At 37.8% G+C, this 21,186-nt stretch overlaps 1 protein-coding gene across 9 annotated transcripts in view; it reads left to right on the top strand.

Annotated features, from left to right (window-relative positions):
- The window catches only part of KIZ (kizuna centrosomal protein), a 130,965-nt gene that overhangs the window by 27,649 nt on the left and 82,130 nt on the right, over positions 1-21,186 (top strand). For 8 of the 9 annotated variants that reach the window (XR_007405682.1, XM_035705530.2, XM_025469112.3 and 5 more), the window contains 2 exons: positions 17,723-18,368; positions 18,742-19,066. Coding sequence is in view for 8 of the 9 variants with exons in the window: in XM_035705530.2 (XP_035561423.1) it covers positions 17,723-18,368; positions 18,742-19,066 (971 nt within the window). In the remaining variant the exon portion in view is untranslated. The remainder of the gene's footprint in view (positions 1-17,722; positions 18,369-18,741; positions 19,067-21,186) is intronic. The other variant, XM_025469110.3, reaches the window with a different exon arrangement.

Below are 21,186 nucleotides of genomic sequence, written 5' to 3'. Positions count from 1 at the left end.
TTTGTTTTTTGGTTAATAGATAGCAAAAAGACAAAGTTGGAGCCCCCCGCCCTCGAATCCTCACAAGTTTTACTATAATTTAATCATACTTTCCCTCTATTATATATTGCATTTTTTGTCTTGGGAGTAAACTCTAATTCTGTTAGTCTTTAGGTATGTTCTAGTGCTCAATTTTTCATATGAGCAATGACTAAAGAATATACATAAAAGCACATCAAATGCTATGTACCCAAAAGAGATGCAGATGATATTTGTGAATGAGAGTATAAATTTGGGGGTAGAGATTGTGAAGTTTCTTTGAACTGTTGTACTGTGAAACATATTCTACTAAAAGTAGAACTAAACTAGAGAGTTTAAAAAAAAAATAAACTAGAGAGTTTACAGCTGGATTATACGGTGCTAGGCTTGGCTGGAGGTCATAGGACTAAAGGCTAACTGGGGAGTTCACTTTGCTGTTATAAACCTTCCTGCAAGGGTTACATGGAGAATGGTTATGCAGGTTGATACTTCCACTTCTGATACGAATAGTAACAATGGCTAATGATAATTGCACACTTACTCTGTGCCAGGTGCTACATTAAGCACTTTATATTCATCAACTCATCTAATATATTCAACAATCCTGGAAGTAAATGCTGTTGTTATCCTCATTTCATGGCAGGGCTCAGAGGGGTTGATTAACTTGCCCAAAACTACACAGGGAAGCAGAGCCAAAACTCAAATCCAAACCATTTTTACTTTGGTGTCTGTGCTGTTAGCCATCTTGCTTCCCTGCCACTTAGGGTGGTATGGGTGAAATGTTCTTTATAAGTCAGGAGAAATTCCTGATCCAATAAAAACAGCCTGGCCACATCATGCAAAATATTTCAATTACCCATTTAGATGTTGCATTTGTCCCCAACCTTGGGAGAGAGTGAAATGGTTTCAGTATTCCAGCTATGTCAGATGAGCCAAGGAAAGCAGAGTGCCTATCTCTGAACTGCTCATGTTTCTAATAGAAGGAGCATCTGCTTGAGTAGGCTTGGTGGGGCAGAAGAAATACCTGAAAGCCATACTGAAGAACTTCTAAGCGAAAAGACAGATGCGCACCTGGTGCCATGGTGGAGCCCTGACAGGAGAGGTGGTAGAGTTGTGGTTGGGAGCAGCCCTGATGTTGTGTCTGGGAGGCACCAGACAAGGAAGACACCCCAGTGTTTCATGATGGGAAGGGTTTCACTCCCAGAGGACAGACTGCAGCTCCCAGGAGCAGCCTGACCAAGGCAGGCCATTGTAGGGCCTGGGCTCATCTCCAAGGGCTAAAGTGACCAGTGATATGGAGGGGACGCACAATTGAAATAAAAACATCATGGCAAGGGAAAAGGGGTCATAAGACTCTCCTGAAGTATCCATATTTAAAGAGGAAATAGATTGGAATCCCATGGAAGTAGAACCTGAGACAAGATTGGAGTGTAAGTGGTTTATCTGAGAGGTGGTCCCAGGAAGCTCAGATAGAGGAGAGAGGAGAGCGATACAACCAGTAGTGTATGACCCAAGTAGGCTACCACTGGGAACACCTGGATCTCAGTTCCATCGGGGATCCTCGGAAGACTGTGTAGCACACACCTCAGTGTCCTCGAACCCAGAGGAGGGGCAGGAGAGGGAGGGGCTTATTCCTTAGCTCCTGTCATTGTCTGGTTGTTGTACCTGGCTCCACTCCAGGCTGCTGCACAGCAGTGAGGGAAGCTCCCAGGCCAGGAGGACACTGTGGGCAGTACTGGGATGGTGAGGTTCCCGTGGATATGGGTCTAGCCCTGTCATACCTGCTACTGGAAAGAGCAGTGTGGGGGAGAGGGTAAAGTGGTTGAGTTATTAAAGTTACCTGTATAAGCCCCGGTTTCCTATCCTTACTGTCCCACAGTGCTTCATTCACCAACAGTCTCATTGAACCACTGCCCAGTTATAAAGAGTACAAGAATCTCTCTAAAGCGGGGGCCTGGGCAGTTGCCCAGGTTTCTAATACTGGGATGTTGTACCTTGTTCGGGATGTTGACTCACCCTCACCTCTGCCATCCTCAGACTTGTGAATTTTTTTTGACTTAGGTCAATGACAAATCCAGAGGTGTTCAGCTGGACCTCTTTTATCTTAATTGCTTTTTTATTTTTATGTGTTTCTAGTCACAAAACAAGTAAAAATTCAACTGAATTACACAACTAGTTTTTCAAGTCCTGGCACTAAAACCAGATATGCAGATCTTCTTTCAGGAGAGGCTAGAAAATGCTCTTTTCTCCAGGTTCACTGGACCATGAGCTTCTACCCGTAGGTCTAGAGCTTATCCACTGCTCCACCTGGTGAGCCGTAGCAGCCTGCCAGCCCGCAGTGAGGAAGAGGGGATAGCTGTTTTCTTTGAGCGGGGTGTGTGCTCCATTCCACTGGATCTCAAGGGCAGATGAAGTTTGAACTCTCCATGTCCTGCTTCCTTTGAGGGTGCCTCCCAAGTGGGTGATATGGGTCAGATTAACAGCTAACACTTAACATTGGTTTTACTCTGTTTTGGGTACTGTTCTAAGGACTTTATATAATACATTTATAAATATATATAAAAGTACACACACACACACTCCTTACAACAGCTTTACAAAGTAAGATTTATTTTGATACCCATTTTTCATATTAGGAGATGGAGGCTGAAAGCCATTTCTCCAGATGTATACCTGGTCAATGGCAGAGACTTAATCAAGAAATACATCAACTTGCTTCTCGGTTACTGGAAGAAAGGTTTCACTTAGGAGAATAGTGGAAGGAAGCCTCTCTGGAAGGGACTTAGCCTCCTCCTTACAGTCAAGAATGAAAATAACCATATTTCTAAACTTTTCTTTTGTGGAGACAATTGGCTACACAACTATCATTCCTTTGCTGTCTCTGGAGGAATTATGTGACAAGAGTGTTATGTGTCAAAAGCCTTTGCAAGTGAGAAAATCATATGCACACATCTTCTAGTGGAGTGATAGGGAAGAGTGAAAAAGGGAAGGAAAAGAAGAAACGGAAACAAGTTGATTTAGCAAGAGGAAGATACGTTTTATGGAAAACACTGTTTCTTTTCTCCCTTTGATAGTACAAGGGATTACAGAAGTCTCCACAGGAGAACAAATATTGATTTCTTATTCTTTAGAAGATTTTCCAAACTTGATATGCTCATATTCTATAAAATACTATATTATTAGGGAAAAAACTCATTTTCATGTAGTCTGAAAAAAAAGTATTAGTGCTAGAACTATTTTGGAAAGGAATCTGGAAATAATCATCACAAGTAAATATAGAGTTAACCCTTGAACAACATGGGTTTGAACTGTATGGGTCCACTTATACACAGATTTTTAAAAATAAATTTATGTACAGTACTATAAATGTATTTTATGTTTTTCTTTTCTCTGGCTTGCATTGTTGTAAGAATACAGTATATAACACATATACAGAAATATGCGTTAATCGACTATTTATGCTTCCGGTCAATAGGAGACTATTAGTAGTTAGGTTTTGAGGGAGTCAGAAGTTTTACACAGATTTTTTGACTATGCAGGGGATTGGCTATATACATATGCTTTGTGCCAGCGATCCAACTTTTGGTAATCTGTCCTCAAAGAATAGAAGTTCCAGGGACACCTGAGTGGCTCAGTTGGTTGGTTATGTGCCTGACTAGTAATTTCGGCTCAGGTCATGATCTCATGGGTCCCAGGGCAGGCTCCATGCTCAGCAGCGAGTTGGCTTGAGTTTCTCTCTCTCCCTCTCCCTCTGTCCCTCCCGGTGCTCATACTTGCTCTTTCTCTCTCTCTAATTAATTAGTTACCAAAAAATAGAAGCTCTAGTTAGCTTAATAATGTTAATATAGGGGAAAAAAATACAGAAAAAAAAGTAAGGTTTGAGGAAGGGATGAGCATTTTAGGAAGAAGGACCTTGCTCAGGAGATAGTTATATCCTGAGCCACCCTGTGAGGGAACCACGGAGCATATACATGGCAAATTAAGAAAGGGCTGTTGCCTCGATATTCTCAGACACTTGTTAAGCTTCTCTTCTTGAAAACCATGACTTTCTACTGTTTTAATCAAGGCAATTGCGTAGGCCTGAGGGTATCCGGGGGAAGGATGGTGCTGGGGCGTGTGTGTTTATTTTTTGAAAATCACTGATTGGTAAAATTGAGGAATACTAAATTTCTATTGAAGTTTCTATATGCTTTTATCCTACTTTTCCCATTTACCCTACATAGACTCAACTTTATTTATTAGGTAGAAGTTCCATTTAGAGTCTGTTTTAGTAGGTCTGATTTTGTACTGGTTGAATTAGTAAGAAATTAGTTGTAGATTTCAATTTATTTTTAGAGATTTTGTATTTGTTTTTCAAAAAATTCAGTAACACAGTTCGAGTCTCACTGATTTCATTTTGAGTATTGTAGCATAAGAGATGGGCATTGGATTCTCATGTGCAGGTTTGAATTCTGTGGTCAAAAGCAAATTGTTCAATTCTTGCTAAGTCCCACAAGAGCAGGGAAATAGTAATGGTTGTTTTGAGGATTAAGAAAGGTAATGAATATAAATCTCCTTGACTCCTGGTAAGTACTTAACAGGTGTCCTGATCCTGCCACCACTTTCACTCACCCCTGTCCCCATCATCTCTATCTTTGGTCTCCACTAGGGTAGCCATTCTTTTGTGCTGGCTTCTTGCCTTTCGTCTAGGACGGTAGAGACACCAGCTCTGGGGATGGAGAGATTACCCAAGAATTAAAGAAATGGGACATAAAGCCACCAGGTGGTAACTGCTCATAATTGGTTAATGTTATAATGATTTATCCAACAAAATTATTTTCAGAACATATCTTTGAAGCCTAAATTTAATGGATCCATTCTAAAATAAAGACAGTTCCAATGCCTATTGGATTTAATGACCAGAGATAGCTCTTTGTGTCCTCAGTTGTGAAAATTTGATTGTGTCTGTAATCTATCACTGGCAAAGTGAAAGAAGTGTTAAGCATTGGCATGATGTGTTAGTTCAAGTGGCCATAACAAAATACCACAGACTGGGGCTTAAATAACAGAAATTTATTTTCTCACAATTCTAGAAGCTGAAAGTCCAAGATAAGAGTGCCAGCTGAATTGATTTCTGGTAGGGCCTCTCTCCCTTTGGGTTGCCGATAGCTGCCCTTTCTCTGTGTCTCATAGGGCCTTTTCTTTGTACATTTGCATGGAGAGAGATCTCTGGTGTCTCCTCCTCTTAGGAACTCATTTAACCTTAATCACCCTTAACTTACAGGCCCTATCTTCTGATAATCACACTGGGAATTAGGACTTCAACATAAGAATTCGGGGAGGGGATACAATTCAGCTGATAACACATGGTAAAGTAAAAGAATTTCTTCAGGATTGCTATATGTAAATTTTTTTACAAAAAAGATTTTGTTTATTTATTTGAGAGAGTGAGCAAGAGAGAGCACATAAGCAGGAACAATGGTTGAGGGAGAAGCAGAGCTGAGCAGGGAGCCTGATGTGGGACTTGATCCCAGGACTCCAGGATCATGACCTGAGCCGAAGGCAGATACTTAGCCAGCTGAGCCACCTGGCACCCCTATATATAAATTTTTACTAAAATATTTTTTTAATCTCTATTTAATTTAAGGACTTGCTTATATAGAAACTAAAAGTTATCATTGTACTGTGTGAAAGCTGGAAATTTGGTCTGATAGCTCTGTTTCCATTCTGAATTCATCTTGATACTTCTCACTTCCCTTGTCTGTGAAAAAAATAACGTAGTAAGAAAAACTAAGATTTTCTCAGGATTTTGCAAAATGTGAAGTATAGCATAAATAATTTTCAAAGTACAATAATGGTTAAGATACCTGCTTTGACTACTGTAGTTAGTAGTTATTAACTAAGTCATCATTACCATAATTCATTTAAAATATTTTTATTAAAATTCAATTTAGTTAACATGTAGTGTATTAGTAGTTTCAGGGGTAGAATGTAGTGATTCACCAGCTGCATATAACACCCAGTGCTCATTCCATCACGTGCCCTCCTTAATGCCCATCATCCAGTTACCTCATCCCCCTCCATACCTCCCCTCCAGCAGCCCTCTGATTCCTATAGTGAAGAGTCTCTTATGGTTTGCCTCCCTCTCTGTTTTTATCTTATTTTATTTTTTTCATCATTACAGTAATTCTAAAGTTGTTGATCTCTCCCTATGTATGCCCTTTCCCATTTCACAATGAAGTTCTGGTTTTAAAACTTACCTTCTGTTTACTCATGAGTATTTCCAGTCATATTCATTTGCTTTGCTATCACTTTCTGCATCTCCTAAAATTTTTAAAGAAACTACAGATGGATAACTGTATCAGGGGAAAAGGAAGAACTGAACTGAAATCCTGGGTTAGAGATTTACCTCAAGCACTGAACTACAGAAAGTAATAGGAAGGCGGAGAAACATTGATCATTATGTCAGATCCTTAAATACTGATACACACCCCTTCTTTTGGCAATAACGTCTATCTCTCAAAAACTTTTCAATTCCTAATATTATTCCAGTGTCAACAATAATGTGAAACACGGCATTCTCTTCAGCTTCCCTGGCTTAGAAACTGCTTGTGAGACATATAACAATGTCAGAATTTTAAGATTAAAGACCCTATTTCCTGTTGCTAAGCAAACAAAATGACAGACTATTTTAAAAAAGAAAAGTCACCTGTCTCACTGCCTGATCTTAGCAAATGGGAAAGCTGCCAACCTGATGAAGCCCAGCTTGTATTTTACTGGAGCCACTATTTTACTTTGCAAATGTTGAGCCAGTTCAAATGTATGTAACATTGCCTAATAGCGAGCAGCAGTTAATTCTTATACGTTTCTTTACATTTTTTTTTTTTGTTGTTGTTGTTGTTATAAAAGTTTACATAATTGCTGGTAGGAATGTAAAATGGTGTAGTAGATAAGTGGTTGCCCAGGGCTAGGGGCTGGTCAGGGAGGATGGGAAGTGATTGCTGAAGGGTACAGGGTTTCTTTTGTGGGCGATGAAATGTTCTAAAGTTGATTGTGGTAATGGCTGCACACTTGTGACTATATGGAAACCCCTGACTATATGGAAACCCCTGAATTGTTATACTTTAAAAGGATGAATTTTATGGCATGTGAATTATAGCTCGATAAAATTATTTTTAACGGTTTACATCAAGTTAGATTTGTTAAGTTGGAAAATGGAACAGTTGAGCAAAGCAATGTTCATTTTCTTGGCAAAATTCTATACAAACACATTTTGGTTAATTTCTTTTTCCTATGTTAGGTTTATCTTTACGTAGGTAGGTATAAGTATACTAAATATATAATTTTGGATTTTTTTCACTTGTCATATCTAAGCATTTCTCTTGTTCCACCATAGTCTGCATTTGCTTCATTTTTGTGACTTCATAATCTTGCCCCATTTTATGCAGCTGGCTTCTAACTTTTCATGATTGTAAATAATGCTGCAAATGAACTTGTTTCCCACATAGTTTTTATTCCCCTGTTAGGCTTACTTCCTTAGGATGTTTCCCTGTAAAAGTATAGAATCAAAGGCAATAAGGATATTTAGGACTATTCATGCTGGATTCTTTCCTGTATGTTATCAGAGGATTTTGCCTGTTTATTTTGCTATCAATAACAGGAGCTTCTATTTCACCGAACCTTCATCAGTACTAGGGATTTTTTTTATTGTTACTGTTGTTTATTTTTTATTGAGATATATTTGACATATAATATTGTATAAATTTATAGTATCTAACAGGTTAATTCAATACATTTATATATTGTAATATGATTGCCATTGTAGTGGTAATTAACACCTCTATCACATGTAATTACCATTTCCTTTCAGTGGTTAGGATAATCAACTTCTAGTCTCTTAGCAAGTTTGATGATTATAATATTGTTGTCTATATTCACCATGCTGTGCATTAGGTCTCTAGGACTTATTTACTACTCATTGCAAGTTTTTACCCTTAAACGATATCTGCCGTGTCCCCAGGACCCCTCTTCCCAGGAGTTATTTTTCAAGTAAACGTTTTATTCTAGAGTAATTTTAGATTTGCAGAAAACCTGCAGAGACAGTACAGTTTTCTTGGATCACTCACCCAGTTTACACAGTTGTCAACAACCTACATTACAACGCCACATTTGTCAAATCTAAAAAACCAACTTCGGTATATTACTATTAACTAGACTCTGGTCTTCATTCATATTTTTTAGTTTATCCATCAATGTCCTTTTTCTGTTCCAGGACCCAATCCAGAATTGGGTATAATAATTTTAATTTCTAAAATTTAATATAATGGGTTTAAAATGGCATTGCATTTTTGTCAGTCATGTTTTTTTTTTAAATTTTGGGTTTTTCTTTTAAGAGGTCAATTTTCTTTTAGATTTATTTATTTGAGAGAGAGAGAGAGAGAGAGAGAAAGAGCATGAGCACGGGGAGGGATAGAAGGAGAGAGAAAGAGAATCTCAAGCAGACTCTGCACTGACCTGAGCTGAAACTTAACCAACTGAGCCATCCAGGTACTCCCAGATGTCAAATTTTTAAGGGAATATTTTTAATTATTCTGCTTGATAGTGGGAAGATTGGGGGTTAATTTCCAACCCAGTGAACTTGCTTTATCAGAGTAATAGTCCTGTTGCTGAAAAACTAGAAACACATTTCTGTGGTCTTCCTGACAAAAATGCATAACCTAAATGTAAACACGGTGAGACATCAGCCAAATACACATTGAGAGAGTCTGCAAAGTAGCCAGCCTATATTCTTAAACAATGTCAAGGTCAAGAATGACAAAGACTGAGGAGCTGTCCCAGATTAAAGGACACTCAAGAGATATGACTTGGATCCTGAACCCCTGGAGAAAAGTTAGCTATATAAAGGACATTGTTAGGCCAAGTGTCAAAATTTGAATGTGGATTGTGGGATAGAAAATAGCATTTTATGAGTTAAATTTCCTGATTTTAATCATTGAACTCTGTCTACTCATGAAGGACAATGTCCTTGTGCTTGGGAAATACATACTGAAATGTTTGGGGGAGAAGGGCCAGGTATCTCCAATTTACCCTCAAATAGTTCAGGAAAAAATTGTGTGTGTGTATGTATGTGTATATATAAAGATTCACATATATGTAGAAGGAGAGAGAATGATAAATGAGCAAAATGTGAACAATTGATAAATCTAGTTAAAAGACACTAGGGGTGGCTCAGCGGTTTACATGGAGCCTGCTTCTCCCTCTGCCTGTGTCTCTGCCTCTCTCTCTCTCTCTCTCTCTGTGTGTGTGTGTGTGTGTGTCTCTCATGAATAAATAAAATCTTTAAAAAAAAAAAGATATTAGGGGAGTTTTTGTCATGATTCCAGCAATGTTGATTTCAACATTTTCAATTATATCAAAAATTCCTCCCCCAAAACAACTAGAAATACAGCAGCAAAAATTTCCTATTGGGTCTCAACAGATCCTCAAATGCAAATTGTCTCTTTCAGTCCTGTAGGTGAACAAATGCACAAATTCATAGATTTTGATTCTATGCATAATTAAGAGCCACCTTTTCATAATACCTATTTATTATAAGTCACTAGAATTTAATGTTCTCATTAATTAGTATATCAGTAATTAGGATATTAGTAGAGTTTGTTGGGGATGCATAATTCCATATTCTAAAAGGTCTAGAATGCTTGGCAAAATTGGCACTTTATAACCATTGCTGTCATAGAGATTTGTAATTTCTCCTGCTTTTTGGAAGTACCCTTTGTTAACAGTGCCATCTTGAATTGTTGCTGTTTTTCACTTACTGTGGTTCTAGTAAGCATTAACTGTAAGTTAAATCATGATTACATCCTACTTTTGTTGACTGTGCGGGTTACTATTTAGATACTGTTGTTTCTCTCCATTTCTTAGCTCTTGGGGTTCTTTGTTCAGTGGGAATGGACTTGGAGTCTTTTGCCTCTTACTAAGAAGCAATCAGGGACACTTCTTGTGGCTCTCCTTAGGCGGCTTTCTCATCTCTAAAACATGCCCACTCCTTTATGTTCTGGCCTTTAGCAGACCAATGAAGAGGGAGGTGTGTACTCCTTGTACTGAGTTAGTAATCACTCTAGTATTGGTTCATTAACACTCCCTAAATGGGCCTTGAAAGTGAAAAATCAAAGTCCTCTCAAACTCACAAGTCTGATCATTGATTTGCCTCAAATTTTCACTAAATGACCTCAGCATATGGCCAGCTGAAGTTCTCTACAGTAGCTCATCACTTGAAGGCATATATTTTTAAAACTGGGGGGTTTTTGAGCACAGGAAAAATGAAAGTAGTTGTTAAATTAGTACCATGATAATAGGTGATTTACACCTGTTTTAAAATGTGACTTTGTTCTTATATCAGTTTCTCAATTACAAAAGGAACAGAAAATATAAAAGAAATAGAAGTCACAAATATTTATATCAGTGAATCAAGATGTTGATTATAATTTTGCTATTTAAACCATATGGTACAATGGAAAATTCTTAATAATGACATAATTGCCTCTTTGGATGATGAAATGGCAATATATTATAAGTTAGTCTTGATACAGCAGTTTCAGTTCTAGAAAGCTGTCTTGTTAATGTACTTGCATGTACAGAGAGGCATAAACTCCAATAATAATCATTGTAGCATGGTTTAGAATGGTAGATGGTGGGAAACAAAAGTCCATCAAGGTCTATCAAAACAAGACTGGTTAAATAAATTATGGTACATTTATAGAATAAGATAATATCCAGCTGCCGAAATTATGATGTAATCTGGTTTCCAGACCAACATTTAAGAAGCTTGGAAGTCACAACATCTTCCTAACAAGTAAAAAGCTGAATAAGCAAAAAAATCAGCAATTCTTCTTAGATCTCTCAGAGAAGTGAGGTTACAGAGCAATTGGCTGTCTCTAAAATTGGAGAGACCCAACAGTGAATACAGAGAATCACAGATTATTAGAATAAACAGTTCCGGGATAGAGAAACCTGAACTGTAATTGACAAATTGTCAGAGGCTCAGCATAGACAGACCTGAAAAAGAAAACCTCCCGGGAGACCTAGTCATAGTCTTTCCTCCCCCCACTTCGTGTTTGCTCGATTGATTGATTGATTGATTGATTGATTGATTGATTTAGGAGAGGACTGGCTTGGAACATACACAGTCCTCATAGCAACTCTCTCAACATCAAAAGCTGCTTTTCAGACTTGAATATTCTTTTTTTTACGGTTTTTAAAATTTATTTATACATGAGAGACACAGAGAGACAGAGACACAGGCAGAGGGAGAAGCAGGCTCCCTGCAAGGAGCCTGATGCAGGACTTGATCCAAGGACCTGATCACGACCTGAGCCAAAGGCAGATGCTCAACCACTGAGCCACTGAACTTTCAAAACTACTTTTCAAGGTGCATGGATAGTTCTGGACTCTGAATTCTGTTCCATTGATCTTTATGTATATCCTCATGCCAGTACAGTCTACAATTACCCTAGTTTTGTAATAAGTTTTGAAAGTCAGAAATATTAGGTCTCCAAGTTTGCTCTTTTCTTTTTTTTGGAAAATTGTTTTGGTTATTCTGGGTTCCTCATATTTCCATATGACTTTAGCATCAGCTGGCCAATTTCTGTAAGAATGCCATGCCAGTGCCAGATTTTGGTATACAAGTCTTGTACTTCTTTTTAAACTTATTCTTCTATGTTTTTATGCTATCGTGTATAGAATTGTTTTCTGATTTGTTTCAGTTGTTTATTGCTAGTGTATAGAAATAATTATTACTATTTGCATATTGCTCTTGTATCCTACATCCTTGCTGAACTTATTACTTCTAATTGTTTCTTGTGATTCCTGAGGTTTTTTTTTATATGAGATGATGTCATTTGTCAATAGAGATAGTTTACTTCTTCCTTCGAAGTCTTGATGCCTTCCATTTCTTTTTCTTGCCATACTATCCTGGCTAGAATTGCGTGCCTTATTAAGTAGAAGTGGTAAAAGCAGACATTCTTGTGTTAATCCTGATCTTAGGGAGTAAGCTTTTTAGTCTTTCACCATTGACTATGTTACCTATGTGATTTCCATAGATGCACTTTATCAAGTTGTGGAAGTTCCCTTTTATTCCTAGTTTGTTTGTTGCTTTTTATCATGAACATGTGTTGGATTTTGACAAATGCTTTTTATATGTCTATGGAGATAATCTTTTGTTTTTTCTTCCCCCCTTTATTGGCATAATGTATTACATTACTTGATTTTCATGTTGAATCAAATTTGTATTCATGGCATAAATCCTACATAGTCATGGTATATATAATTCTTTTTATGTGTTCCTGAATTCAGTTTACTAGTATTTTGCTGAGAATTTTCACATCTATATTCATAAGAAATATTAGCTTGTAGTTTTCTTTTTTAAGGACATCTTTGGTTTTGATCTTAGGGACTGGCCTTGTAGAATGAGTGGAGATGTATTTCTTCCTTGCCTATTTTTGGAAGAGTTTATGAAGGGTTGGTGTTAACCCTATAGATTTCTGGTAAAATTAACCAGTGAAGCCTGGTCCTGGACTTTTCTCTGTGGGAAATTTTTTGATTACTAATTGAATTTCTTGCTACAAGTCTATTCAGATTTTTTCTTTCTTCTTGAGTCAGTTTTAGTAGTGTGTGTCTTTTTTGTCCAATTTGTCTAGGTTGTCCAATTTTTTGTCGAGAATTTGTCCAATTTGTCTAGGTTGTCTAATTTGTTGGCATATAATTATTTGTAGTATTCTGTTATAATCTTTTATATCTGTAAGGTTGGTCACAAAGTGCTCCCTTTTGATTTCTGATTTTGATGACTTAAATTCTTCTTTTTTTCCTTAATCTAGCTAGAGGTATGCCAATCTGTTGATCTTTTCAAATAATCAGCTTTTGGTTTTGTTGATTGTCACTATTGCTTTTCTCTAATTCTGCTCTGATCTTTATTATTTCCTTCTTTATGCTCACTTTGGGTTTAATTGGCTCTTCTTTTTAAAATTTCTTTTCTTCTAAGATCTTATCTATTATTTGAGAAAGAGAGCACATGCCCACAGGTGTGCGCACATGAGGAGGGGTGCAGAGGGAGAGGCAGAGAGAGAATCTCAAGCAGCCCGTTTTGAGTGTGGAGCCCAGTGCATAGCTTGATTCCCTGACCCTGAGATCATTACCCGAGCCAAAATTAGGAGTTGGATGCTCAACTGACTGAGCCACCCAGGTGCCCCTTCTTTTTAAAATTTCTTAACATGGAAGGTTAGGCTGTTGATTTGAGTTCTTTCTTCTTTTTCAATATGGCTTTTACAGTTATTAATTTCTCTCTAAGTGCTGCTTCTTATAGGTTTTAGTATATTGTATTTTCCTTTTCATTTATCTCAAACTCTTTTCCTGTAATTTCTTTTTTGACCCATTATTTAGGAGTAATTTTCACATATTTGTGAATTTACCAAATTTCCTTCTTTTTTTGACTTCTAATTTTATTTCATTGTCATCAGAGAACATACTTTCAACTCCTTTAAATGTATTAAGACTTGATTTATTGCCTAAAATATGGATCTTTCCATGTGCACTTCAGAATATGGATTCTGCTGGTGGTGGGTAGATACTTCTGTATATGTCTGTTAGGTCTAGTTGGTGTATAGTTGTTCAAGTCTTCTATTTCCTTATTGATCTTCTGCCTACTTATCTAGATCTTCTATTTTGTCTGATATTAGTATAGCCACTTCAGCTTTCTTTTGGTTACTATCTGCATAGTATATTTTTTCATTTTCCTTTCTTGTTCTTTCAACCTATTTGTGTCTTTGAATCTAAAATGAGTCACTTTAGAAAGCATTTTGTTGGATAATGGCTTTTTAAAAATTCACTCTGCCAATCTCTGACTTTAATTGTAGTGTTTAATCCATTTAAATTTAATGTGATTACTAAAAAGTTAAGATTTAGGGGTGCCTGGTTAAGCATCCAACTTCTAATTTCAGTTCAGGTCATGATCTCAGGATCCTGAAATTGAGCTCCACATTGGGCTCTGTGCTCAGTGGAGAGTCTACATGAGATTCTCTCTCTCTCTTTCTCTCTCTCTCTCCCTCCCTCCCTCCCTCTGTCCCTCCCCCCACTTTTCCCCCTCTCCCTTTCTTTTTTTTTTTTTTTTTTTCAATTTTTTATGATAGTCACAGAGAGAGAGAGGCAGAGACACAGGCAGAGGGAGAAGCAGGCTCCATGCACCAGGAGCCCGATGTGGGATTCGATCCCGGGTCTCCGGGATTGCGCCCTGGGCCAAAGGCAGGCGCCAAACTGCTGCGCCACCCAGGGATCCCCCCCCTCTCCCTTTCTATCTCAAATAAAAAGGTAGAATTTGATTCTGCCATTTTGTACTTTGTTTTCTATATATCTTTTTTGTTCTTTTAATCCTTCACACTGCCTTCTTTTGCATTAAACATATATTTTCTAGTGTGCTATTTTAATTCCTTGTCATGTCTGTTACTGTGGGTTTCCTGGTATTATAATTAATATTTTAGCTTAAAATAATCTATTTTAGACTAATACTAACTTTAATAGCATGCCAAAATTTGTCTCCTGTATACTCCATTCCTTTCCCACTCCTTTGTGGTGTAGTTGTAGTATAAAGTATGTCTTTATATCTTACATGCTGCTCATCCACATATATTTATAATTATTGCTTGATGTACTTGGCTTTTAAATCATATGGGAGAAAAAAGTTATAAAAATGTATTTATGCTATCTTTTATGTTTACCAATGTAGTTACCCTTATTAATGCTATTTATTTCTTGTTTTTTTTTTCATTTTTTTAATTGAAGTATTGTTGACACAAAATGTTACATTAGTTTCAGGTGTACAACATAGTGATTCAACACCTCTATACATTATGCTATGCTCATAGCCACAAGTATAGCTACTGTCTGTCACCATACAGTGCTATTACAGTATCATTGACTATATTCCCTATGCTGAACCTTTCATCCCCAGGACTTACCCATTGTATAACTGGAAGCCTATACCTCTGACTCCCCTTCACCCATTTTACCTCTCTCTCCCCTCTTTTCCCGCTGACAACCATCAGTTTTTTCTCTGTATTTATATGTCTGTTTCTGCTTTTTTTTTTTTTTAACAAAAATTTGCTTATTGTTACGTTTGTTTCTTATATTCCACATATAAGTGAAATCATGTGGTATTTGTCTTTCTCTGCCTTATTTCACTTAGCATAATGTCCTCTAGGCTCTATCAATGATGTTGCAAATGGCAAGATCTAATTCTTTTATGGCTGAGTAATATTCTATAGGGTGTGTGCTCATGTGTGTACACATATATACATGCATACACACACACTACATCTTCTTTATCCATTTATCCATACACACTACATCTTCTTTATGCATTTATCTATCAGAAGACACTTAGGTTGCTTCCATATCTTGGCTGTTATAAATAATGGTGTAATAAACATAGGGGTGCATATATCTTTTTGAATTAGTGTTTTTGTTTTCTTTGGGTCAGTACCCATTAGTGGAATTACTGGATCATATGGTATTTCTATTTTTAAATTTTTGAGGAAATAACATACTATTTTTCACAGCAGCTGCACCAATTTACATTCCCACCAAGAGTGCACAAGTGTTCCTTTTTCTTTCCATGTTCACCAACACTTTTTATTTCTTGTCTTTTTTATTCTAGCCATTCTGACTGTGGGATGATAGCTCATTGTGGTTTTGATTTGCATTTTCCCCAATTATTAATGATGTTGAGCATCTTTTCATGTGTCTGTTGTCCATGTGTATGTTTTCTTTGGAAAAATGTCTATTCAGGTCCTCTGCCCATTTTTAATCAGATTATTTAGGTTTTTGGTGTTGAGTTTTAGAAGTTCTTTATATATTTTGAATATTAACCCCTTATCAGATGTATCATTTGCAAATATCTTCACTCATTCAGTAGGTTGCCTTTTTGTTCTACTGATGATTTCCTTCACTGTACAAAAGCTTATTTTGGTGTATCCAAATACTTTACTTTTGCTTTTGTTTACTTGCCCACGGAGGCAGACATATTTAGAAAACTGTCGCTAAGACTCATGTCAGAGAGATTACTGCCCATGTTTTCTAGAAGTTTTATGGTTTCAGGGAGGGACAGTATATTTGAAGAGAAGCAAGACCTGGATTCTGATTTCAGCTGAGTGTGTAATGTTTTCTTTCTTAAAATTTGGGCCTCATATTTTCCCATCCATGGAAGAGAGATGTGAATACATCTCCCCATCTATTCTGTAGGGCTCTGTATATAGAAATGCTTTGGTCCCTTTAGGAGAAAATCACTTAGCTTCAAGGTTTCATTATTGTTACTTCCAGTTCTACTTACCATTATGTGTCCGTGATCAAGCCACTGAACCAGTTGCTTCTGTTGCTCCGCTCAGCACCTCACCTCTCTTTTTTTCCATCCCCCTCTCTTTTCAATGAAGAGACAATACTCATTTTCCCCATAGATATGACAGTAAGTTTATTCTTATTTTTTTCTTATTATTTAAATTCAATTAGTTAATATAGGAGTGCCTGGGTGGCTCAGTCGGTGAAGCATCTGCCTTCAGCTCAGGCCATGATCCCAGGGTCCTAGGATCCAGCCCTACGTCAGGCTCCCTGCTCAACGGGGAGTCTGCTTCTTCCTTTCCCTCTGCTGTTCCTCCTGCTTGTGTGCACACGCATGCTCTCGCTCTCTTTCCCTCTCTCTTTCTCTCTGTGTCAAATAAATAAATGAAATCTTAAAGAAAAAATCAGTTAACATATCGTATATCATTAGTTTCAGATGTAGAGTTCAGTAATTCATCAGTTGCATAGAACATGACAGTAAATTTCAATTGCTTTATATGTGTTTCAAGATTACTTGAAGATGTTCAGGAAAAACTGCTGTTGTTATTTGCAGTTTGACTGGCAATTAGGATTATTTTGCACAAATAGGGTATATTTTAATGTAATCCTGAATGTGATTATTTGAAGTTTTTTTAATATTGTGCATAATACTAGAAATAGTTTTGAAACCTCCTCTAGTCCTTTTTATGCATCTTTCCCTTCCTTCCTCCCACTCTTTCTTTCTTTTTGTCTAATATCTCCCTAGCTCTATGAAATCCAAGCTTCTCTGTGAAAAGTGGTTAGAAATTCTAGCTTTTTTTTTAATTGTAAAATATACTTAACATAAAATTTACCATTTTAGCCATGTGTAAGTGTACCATTCAGTGGCATTAAGTACTTTCACATAGTTGGGCGATGTGCACCTGTTTTTGAAAAATACCAATTCCATAGTTGCTGGGCAATATTTTGTGAACCAGTATTGTTATTCAAATTAAATAGTATGGACCCAGCACTTGGGTGGCTCAACGGTTGAGCATCTGTCTTCGGCTCAGGCCGTGATCCCAGGGTCCCAGGAACGAGTCCCACGTGAGGCTCCCTGCTAGGAGCCTGCTTCTCCATCTGCCTGTGTCTCTGCCTCTCTCTCTCTCTCTGTGTCTCTCATGAATAAATAAATCTTAAATAAATAAATAGTATGGACTGCATTGTTTTTCTGACTTATTTTGTGGAAGCCATGAGCTTTATAAAGCGAGGTCGGTATTCATTTTGGTGGTCACGCTTCCTTTTCTTCACTTCATCTGAGCACAACCTAAACAACCTACTCATTTATCCATAATACATTTAACTCATGTCTCTTTTGGTGTCGCAGGTTGCAAGGCAGGTAGGAATTAACTTGGGGACAGCCGCGTCAAGAGGACTGTATCACCCAGCAACAATCTTTATGGGCCGCCAAATGTCAGCCATGTTGAGCATCAGAGGTTTCCGTGCAGAGCAGAAATCTCCCCAGCCCACAAAGAGTGTTTCAATTCCTGACCCACATTCACACCGACAGCCAGCCCGGAGTGGTGACGTGACAGACAGCTGTGTAGGACAAATTCACAGTGACACACAGCGCTTAAAGAAGTCTGACAAAATAGATGGCAAGACATCTCTTCAGATTGGTGAGAAAATGCCAGTCACAGGCAGCGCATTGTCTGAGGAGGAACAAACTCACTGCTCGCAGATAGGAAGCAACACACATCACGGCGAGAGTAGTTTATCTGAAGGCAAAAAGTCTGCCCAACTCCATTCCCTGTTGCTGGCAAGATTAAGTCCAGAGAACAGAACTACTGATGTAAAGTGTGACAGTTCCAACAGATCAGAGGGATCAGAGGGAGAAATACTGACACGGGAACATATTGAAGTCAAGGAAGAAAGAGCCGGACTGCCAGGTGCTCCCATATCAGCCTCGGAATGCTGCGCATCTGAAAATGAGTGTTCTCAAGAGAAGGGTTCGGCTTGGGAAGGTTGCTCAGGTGGGGTGAGAGGCTGAGATTGTTTGCTGATTTTTATTGGGGTTTAGTTTTGGGGGTCGTAGCAGTCTCCTGTCAGAACGACATACACTCTAATTTTATCTCTGTTAGAAAAACAAGCCAGTGACGTTGGCCAGTAAATTCCATTCTAATGAATTCTTGAATATAGGCATGGAAATATTTTACAAGCTAATATGCTGATTTTAAAACCCACTGTGATATTTTAAAATATACTTGTAGTGATTTTTCACATACTATAATTAGTTGTGAGTTGTTTCTACACATCTTTCTTTAGCTAATTCTGCCCTCGAAGCAGAACATGTTCACCTCTCCCTGAAATTAGTGATCAGTAATCTATTCATATCTGCTTTTACAGATCATGTTCCTCCCGGGGACCCAGAGTCACAGAAACCCTTCAGAAAAATGCAGGAAGAGCAGGAAGAGGAAAGTTTGAGCAGCAGCAGCAGCAGCAGTGACCTCACAGTCTCTGTAAGTGAAGATGATCTCATTTTCAAGAGTCCAGAACCACAGCCAAATCCAAGTGACAAGATCGAGGGAGAAGATGGAATAGAGGCCTTAAAATTAATCCACTCTGAGCAAGAAAGAGATGCCCTGTCCACCGAAAAACATAATTGTATTTTGCAAACCCTAAGCTCTCCTGATTCAAAAAAAGAATCCTCCACTAACTCACCAACAAGAAAGTAAGCCATTCAATTTTTTTTTATTGTTCTGTTTTTAATTATAGACATTTTTAGAGACCATTCCACTGGGAATGTATTATTGAACCCTTAGCCATAGATGAGTAAGTTCCTTAAGTGTCATGAACAGTTAGACAAGGTCTAATTTTCTTTCTTTTGTTTTGTTTAATGAAATAGCTTTTAAAGTCTGAATCATGGTGATTGGCAGTTTACAATTATATCCAATCGATCCTTGGTTAATTCGTGAGTTATTTCCCCCCACACCCTGCCCTCCAGCCTTGTAGAAAATAAATCATTTTGAAGTTGTGGTAACAAAGAAGGTGACAAATAGTTAAACTTAACTAGGAGTTCAGCTTTAGAGGCTAAGAACTTTGTATCTAATTAATTTGCTTAATCCTTCTATTCCTTGTCATGGTATCTTATGGTTAAATAAGAGTTTGAGTTCTGCCAAGTGTATTTCTTTTTTTTATTTTTTTAAAGATTTTATTTTTTATTTATTAATGAGAGACACAGAGCGAGAGAGAGGGGGCGGGGGGGGGAGGGCAGAGACACAGGCAGAGGGAGAAGCAGGCCCCATGCAGGGAGCCTGACGTGGGACTCGATTCCCCGGTCTCCAGGATCACGCCCTGGGCTGCAGGCGGTGCTAAACTGCTGCGCCACTGGGGCTGCCCTGCCAAGTGTATTTCTAAGTCAGCTTTCGTTTTCTGAATATAAATGTGAGGACCCTGGAATCTTCAATGTTAAATAGGAACAACATCAGTATTATATATTCTGAGCACTTAAAATATCCAACTCATAGGGGCACCTTGGTGGCTCATTTGGTTGAGCATCTGACCCATGATTTTGGCTCAGGCTATGATCTCATGGGTCATGAGATTGAGTCCCCTGTCAGACTCTGTGCTGAGCAGGGAGTCTGCTTGAAAATTCTCTCCCTTTGCCTCTCACCCCACTCATGCACACACACTCTCTTTAAAGTAAATAAATAAATCTTAAAAAATAATATCCAACTCATAAAGATGGTTTTGTATTACTGACTTGTGTAGAGAACATGGAGACTGTTAGAAAACCAATTGTGCAGTGAAAATAGCATCACATCTCTTATAGGGGTAGAAGGAACCTAAGTTAACAACCCAATGTAGATCTCATCTCTTAAAAATGAGGAAACCAAGGCCAGGGACATAGAGGTGACATTTGAGCCATTGGGGCAGACCTTCTATACAGCTTACCTCCCAAGCCTCCACACTACCCCCAGAACTTTCTTTCATACCATGATGGTGTCACTCTTTTCAACCATCTCAGCAACAGGAAAAGCTAAGTGGGCATTCTTGCGTATTAGGGTATATATTCTCTTTTAGAACACTTGTCCCTTTCAATATATTGCTTTTTACCATTCATAATCTACTTATGTGAAAAGTTTATAGTCCGAATAACTCCAAGCTGACATTCAAGAAGTATTAATTAAGAGCACTCCCAAGGACACAGTACTTGCGCTATAGATGGAAGAACTGACAAATTTCCTGTCCTGATTTATTGTGGAAGCAAGCCAAATAGATTTTTCTTGTCATAACTCTTTTATGCCATCAAAGAGGTATAGGTATTACATACTACATCATCAGAAACTTTATTACTGAAGATAACAATCTATTTTGGATTTTGTATTCACAGGCTTCTTTCTATAGCGGTTCATTGGCCAAGTTAGTACTTTGGTAGGCTAACCAAGGGGCTAGTGTATTTACTCAGGATTTAGTCTTTTTCTGAGATGAAAAACATTGATTAGGTGTGTGGAATTAAGAACATACTATCTCCTTTTCTTCTAGATGAATGACTTTTTCCTATGACCTTAAAGCCAAGCTCCTTAGAATTTGGGTATATAGTTTTCCAAAATTTATGGGAAAATATGGGAATTTGGGGAATTTTTAAATATTTGCCTTAAAGGAATGCCCCCAGAATGAAAGGTCAGTCAGTACTGTTTGATGTCTGTACTATCAAATTTGAGCCTATTGATTTTTTGTGGTGAAAGTACTCACCACGAATAGGTTGAAAGTGGTTTTAAATGCTGCTGGTTAACCTGCTGACATTCTCGCTGCTTTTGAGGCCCTACTTTCTCTTATTTGTTCTTTAGC

The sequence above is a fragment of the Canis lupus genome, chromosome 24 (genome assembly GCF_003254725.2).
Source record: "Canis lupus dingo isolate Sandy chromosome 24, ASM325472v2, whole genome shotgun sequence".
Classification (NCBI taxonomy): Eukaryota; Metazoa; Chordata; class Mammalia; order Carnivora; family Canidae; genus Canis; species Canis lupus.
This window is presented reverse-complemented; position numbering and strand designations above follow the sequence as displayed.